We start from the raw sequence: 6,000 nt of genomic DNA, 5'->3' as shown, positions 1-6,000 counted from the left end.
TCCACGTGCTCCAGGCTTCCCGCCTCGGCCCCTTTAAAGAGGCGGGAGGAAGGCGCAGGGGCGCGAGCCCTGGCGGGACCCTCTCGTCATTTGCATACGAAGGGGAGCGCCGCGCAGGCGCAAGACGGCGCGACCGCGTGGGGCCACGGCGGAGGGTGAGGGTGGGGGAGCGACCGCTCTTCGGCCTCGGCCTCGGCCTCCTCTTCCTTCTCCTCGTCACCTTTGTCCGGGCTCGGATTGGTCGCCGCTCTCCTGCGGGTCCGCCCTGGCGCTCGGCGTCCAATGGCGGCGCTTCTTGCTGGCGGGAGGTGAGCGGAGAGCGCGTGCGGGGCGCCGGCCAATGGGAGGCGGCGTTGTTGGCGGCCGCGGCGGCGCAGCAGCCCGAGAGAGGGAGCGTTAAGGAGGGAGAGCCGAGGCCGCCGGAGCCGCAGCCGGAGCCGCAGCCGGAGCCCGAGCCCGAGCCCGAGCCCGAGCCCGAGCCCGAGCCCGAGGTGGGTGGGGGAGCGCGGAGAGGAGAGGCGGGGCGGGAGGGGCCGGCCCGGGCCGCGGCGTCGGGCTCCTCTTCCCGGCCGGTCTGGTCAGCCGGCCTTCGCCGCGCGGGGCCCGGGGCCTGGACGAGCGAGGGGCGGAGGGGGCGGCCTGGGGGCCCGGGGTCCTCCCGCGCCTCCTCCGCGCCCCGACCCCACCCCCCGTCTGTTTGCTCTTCCCCGTCAAACTTCTCGGGGGGCGGCGGGGGGGGCGCCCCGGTCTCGGAGCACTTCGGGGGGGACAGCGCGGCCTCCCGCGGGGGCCTCCCCGCGCTGGGGCTCCGGGGTCCCGTAACGGAGGCGGAGCGGCCTGCGCCGGTGTGCCCGGGCCGGCCCGGCGGCATCGTCCGCGCCCGCCTTCCTGCTCGTTGGCGTGGCTGGGTAGGGGAGGCGCCTTGGCGCCCGGCCCGGCCCGGGAGGGCGGCCGCCTCCGTGAGCGCCCTTGGCCGCCGCTTGTCCCTCGGCTCTCGGGGTTCGCCGCCGGCCCGGTTTGCGTTCGGTGTGCGGGCCTCCGCCTCGCCCGAGCCAAGGCGGGCTGGACTGCCCGGGAACGTGGGGTTTTATGTGGAGACGATTGTTTCAGTTTGTGCCCGGTGTGACCCTGTGTATTTTATTTGATGCCGATTCAAACATTCCGAGAAATGGGTTTGCGAGCCGAGGGCTGAGAAGCTCTTCCGAGGCTCCAGAGAAGAGTTTTTCCCAGGCCGGAAGCTTCCCACCGTCTCGCGTGGGGCGCCCCCAGCCCAAGGAAGGGAAAGCTCCTGGTTGTCGAAGTGTGAAATGTTGCCGTGTCGCGTCCTTCGTGCCTGGGTTTTCAGATGGATTTCCCCGTGTTCCTCGGGGCCACTTGGACGTGACAGCTTGGAGGGACTGGGGACCGAACTGGCACTTTTATGGGCATGAGGCTCCTCTGTCTCCCAGTGCAGGCTGGCACCTGATCTTCGGTCTTTGCTTAACTGACATGCCCAAGGTCACATAGGTTTGTGTGTCTTGAGGTGGAACTCAAAACCAGCAGGCCACTCTGCCTCTCTGGGCCCTGTGAGGCCCCGTGTGGGGTGGGAGAGGTATCATGCCAGGCCTGAAGCCCACTTAGCTGCTCTCTTGCTTTGGGCTTTCACATCTTCCGACTTCATGGATGTCGTGTACTTATAGAATTCTGGGCCAGGCAGTGTCAGTCAACAAACATTCGTGTGCCAGGGACTGTGCTAAGAGTAAGGATATAGAGAACAGGAAGAATCAGCCCCTGACCTCAAGGGTCTACTATTTTAATTCGGGAGGTGATATATAGTCTATATCCAAACCCTAAGATATTTAAAATTAGATCTTTACTTAAACTTCGGATTGCTTCGAGGAATAAGCATTGATAGAATGCCTACTGCGTGCTGGGCACTGGGCTACTAAGTGCTTTACAAACATTGGGACCCCACAACAACCCATAGAGGGAGGTGCTATGATTGTCCCCATTTTACAGCCAAGGAAACTGAGGTGAAGTGATTCTTCAGGGTCACACAGCTAGTCAAGTTTCTGAGACTGAATTTGAACTTGGGTCTTCCTGACTCCAGCCCGTACTCTGTACCCTGTGATGCCCCTTGGTGGCCTCTAATAGAATGGACTTCTTGCTCTAAGAACTCCTTGAGAGCAGGGAATGTTTCATTTTTGCCTTGGCAGCTTCAATTCCCAGCTTAATTAATGCCTGGCACACAGGGGGGCCAGCCACATCGGAAAAAAGCCTGCCTTTGGGCACATTTGCCGGTAGCTTTAAAGACAAAGAGAGCAGCTTCTGTTTGATCCTAGATTCCCTAGGCAGCCATCGGACCCTCTGGGATAGAGGAAGGAACTAGGCCTTTGGGAAGGTCACGTTAGCCGCTGGGTGTAGGGTGGCTTAGCACAGGGGAGCCTGGAGGCAGGAAGCTCGCTCAGGCTGTCAGAAATACACTTTTGTTTGACACGGGGCTTTCCATAGTGTGATCTGGGGTGGATCACCGTGAGTTGGTGTGAGGAATCAGAAGGGAGGACTGAGAATATGCCTTGGGGGGTGTGGGGAAGGCAGATATTTTGTTTGTGGAGTAAGAGAAATATTGCAAAGTATTACAAAGTTACCTGGTGGTGAACCATGAAAAGGGAGGTGAGAGAAGAATTAAAAGGTTGCCTTGACTGGGAGGTAACCAGAATATATTTTATATAGAGAATCGTTTAGTTTTGGTTCCACGGCTTTTCCTTGCTCCTGTTACACCAAAAACTTCTCAGAGATGTTCTTTCTTGAATTAAGGTAACATTCTCTGTCATTACCTTATTGGTTTTAAAAGGATCAATTGACTGCAGAACATGCCGAATTTATTTTGTTATACTTGGATTTCATTACCTTAAATCTTGCTTGTGATCAGGTGGATTTGGAAGATCTTTTTGTTATGTTATTTTTGTCATGATAGGATTTGACTTGTAATTAATTACTAAGGATTGGTCAGCCATCCTATAAGGACAGACCCAAACTTCAATAGTCTTTAGAAGTATTTAAGTGGTGGATAATGTTGGGCCTGGAGTCAGGAAGACCTGAGTTCAAATCTGGCCGCAGATTCTTACTAGCTATGTGACCCTGGTCAAGTCATTTAACCCTAGGTTTGCTCTAACCATTGGACTTCACTACCCTTAAATACCAAATAAATCCAAAAGAATTTTTTTGAGGGAGAGGGGAAGCTCTAGCAGCTGAGGGAGTCTGAAAAGCCCTGCAGGAGGTGACGTCTGAGCTCATCTCTAAAGGAGACTGGAGGTCAGGAGGGAGAGAAGGCATGGCACGGAGTTGGAGTTGGAAGATGGAAGACGGAAGATGGGTTGTGATGTGGGGGGACCGTCAAGAAGACCAGTTGGACCGCACTGAAAAGGAGTGATAGATTAAAGATCAGTGAGAGCAGGGTTCTGAAGGTCTTTGCATACAATCAGGGTTTTGTGTGGGATCTTAGCGGGGATAGGGAGCTGCTAGGTTTTATTGGCTGGAGGGGTGGTGACAGTCACCCTGATGCCAATCACTCTGGCAGTTTTATGGAGAATGGCCAGGGGTGGGGCCGAGAGACCAGCAGGGCCGAGGGGAGGTGAGGAAGGCCTGGGAGCAGGGCGGGGGAGGCCAGCGCCGGCGGCCACATTTTGGCTGCCATACTGACCTTCTTTGGAGAGACAAAGGAATAAGTCAGGGAAGGTTCAGGGGTAGTTAACTGTGTGAAGAACAGTTGTGCCTTTAACATTTGACTTTGTTTCCGAAGGACAGGACTGGCTTCCAGTAGGTTTGTGGAGAGAACTTCCTTTCCTGTTGCCTAATGGCAGATGTCAGGTCTTGTAAATACATGTTAGAAGCAAAATTTCACCACCGTAAATCTCTAGCAACTTCTGCTGCCTTGGAGGAACACACTTTTGTACAAGTTACACATGGATAACACTGGCTGTTTAAAGTATTAGCCTCGTTTGCGGCAGATGTTTCGGGTTCAGACTTTGTTAATGCCAGAATGAGATAGGCAACAGTTTTCATTTTAATATTTTAGTTGTATAGAATCCCTTCTCCTTGATGGAGATGAGGAGGGAGAGAATTCTGGGCACAGGAGACAGTGATTGAAAATGCTGGAGTTGAGAGATGAAGTGTCTTGGGGAGGCCAGTAAGGAGGCCCATGTTACCAGACTGCAGACTTCATGGGGGAAGGGGGAAGGTGTAAAAAGACAGGAAAGGCTGGAAGGACTTTGAAAGCCAAACAGAGGTGATAGGAAGCCATTGGAGGTAAGATGGGCCCCCCTGAGCTTGAGGAAGATGATCTGACAGGAGTGGAGGGTGGCAGGGAGACCCCCAGGAGGCTACTTGAGTAGTCTGGGTGAGAGGTGAGGTGCCAGGTGCCCCCTTGTACAGTGAGTGTGAGAGGACAGTGAGCAGGACTTGACCCCAGATTGGATGGGGGTGGGAGTGGGAGTGGGAGGAGCTGAGCATTCCACCAAGTTTTCCAGCTTGGGTGACTGGGAGAATGGGAGCGTCCTTGGACAGCAATAGGAAAGAGGAAAGCCTTTGGGGAGGAAAGATACAATGAGCTTAGTCTGGGACCATGGAGTTTAAAGTCTTGGTCTGGGGGACATCCAGCTGGAGATGTGAGACTGAGTGAGGGGAGAGTTTAGGGCTGGATCAGCAATACATGTGACGGTCATCTGCAGAGAGAGAATGGAATCCAGGTTAAATTTGAGATTGAAAGTCAGCTTGTGAATTTTTTTTGTTAGAGTTAATATCCTTTGTGGATGTTTTTTCCCCCCTGAAAGTGATGAGTTATGTCAGTTTACGAACTTAACGTGCTTAAAGTGGTGTATATATAAATAAAAGTAATACGTTCATTTAATAGGTGAAATGATTTGCCCCATACACTGAAATAATAGACCCTGGGCATATAAATATATTTCAGATGCTGAGGAGTTACCTAAATGACTCTTTTCTTTTTTGGAGGCTTAAATTTAATTCTGCTGGAGCAATTGATGTACATTTATGAATAGTTAGTAGTTTGGCAATTTTAGAGGCAGCAAGGATGAATTCAGGTTGTTAACGAAAAAGAATACTCTTGTCCGTGTTTGGCCAAATGTTGACACTTGTTAGTCTCTTAGACTTTCCATTTCTTAATTCCTTTTTTTTTTTTGGCTAGGTGATGGGGTTAAGTGACTTGCCCAGGGTCACACAGCTAGTAAGTGTTATGTGTCTGAGACCGGATTTGAACTCGGGTCCCCCTGAGTCCAGGGCCGGTGCTCTATCCACTGCGCCATCTAGCTGCCCCCATTTCTTCATTTCTAAGGGGGACTGAGTCAACCAAGGCGACCCCTGTAGGATATTATGGTATCCTGTGAAATCAGCCAGGCCACTGTAGTGCTTATTAATTACACAAATGTCTATTTTGGCAATGATGGATGATGTTCTCGTTGACATAGGCCATCCGTGTGCTCCGTAGGCGTGGCGTTTCCACAGCAGGCAGGCCACAGGCATGTTTGCAGGCTGGAGAGAGTGCTCAAACTGTTGGGCAAGTTCATGGAACGGCTCCCAGGGAGAGCAGAACACTTATGCTGGTGCGTCAGTGCTATTTCTCAGTTTGGGGGGAATGCCTTAGTGCAGGGCTTCTTAACCTGGGATTCATGGGTGCTGCTGTCTGTGAGTAGAGTTCAGGGTGAACTCAAGAAAAAAATCACGGCTTTATTTTCACTAACCTCTTACCGGAATTGAGCATTTCCTTCAGTTTAAAATCATGTAGCTATTAAGTGAGGCAATGGGGGTTAAGTGACTTGCCCAGGGTCACACAGCTAGTAAGTGCCAAGGGTCTGGTCTGAGGCCGGATTTGAACTCGAGTCCCCCTGAATCCAGGGCTGGTGCTCTATCCACTGCACCACCTCGCTGCCCCTTCCTTCATTTTAGAAGCATCTTTTGAGAAGGGCTCTCAACTCCTGAGTCAGACTGCGGAGAAGGCCACAA

At 52.9% G+C, this 6,000-nt stretch overlaps 2 protein-coding genes across 2 annotated transcripts in view; one reads left to right on the top strand and one right to left on the bottom strand.

The window, feature by feature from the left end:
* The window catches only part of LOC114047756 (collagen alpha-1(I) chain-like), a 5,093-nt gene extending 602 nt beyond the window's left edge, over positions 1-4,491 (bottom strand). The window contains exons 1-4 of the mRNA XM_027868683.1: positions 4,366-4,491; positions 3,552-3,685; positions 1,179-1,397; positions 6-1,067 (exon numbers count right to left, since the gene is read on the bottom strand). Of these exons, the coding sequence (XP_027724484.1) occupies positions 6-1,067; positions 1,179-1,397; positions 3,552-3,685; positions 4,366-4,491 (1,541 nt within the window). The remainder of the gene's footprint in view (positions 1-5; positions 1,068-1,178; positions 1,398-3,551; positions 3,686-4,365) is intronic.
* NAP1L4 (nucleosome assembly protein 1 like 4) overlaps positions 458-6,000 on the top strand; it is a 31,890-nt gene continuing 26,347 nt past the window's right edge. The window contains exon 1 of the mRNA XM_027868667.1: positions 458-491. The gene's annotated coding sequence lies outside the window, so the exon portion shown is untranslated. The remainder of the gene's footprint in view (positions 492-6,000) is intronic.

This window comes from Vombatus ursinus, unplaced genomic scaffold, assembly GCF_900497805.2.
Source record: "Vombatus ursinus unplaced genomic scaffold, bare-nosed wombat genome assembly UNPS02014790.1, whole genome shotgun sequence".
NCBI classification, from domain to species: Eukaryota; Metazoa; Chordata; class Mammalia; order Diprotodontia; family Vombatidae; genus Vombatus; species Vombatus ursinus.
Note: the sequence above shows the minus strand (reverse complement) of the source record. Positions and strands in the feature narration are given on the sequence as shown.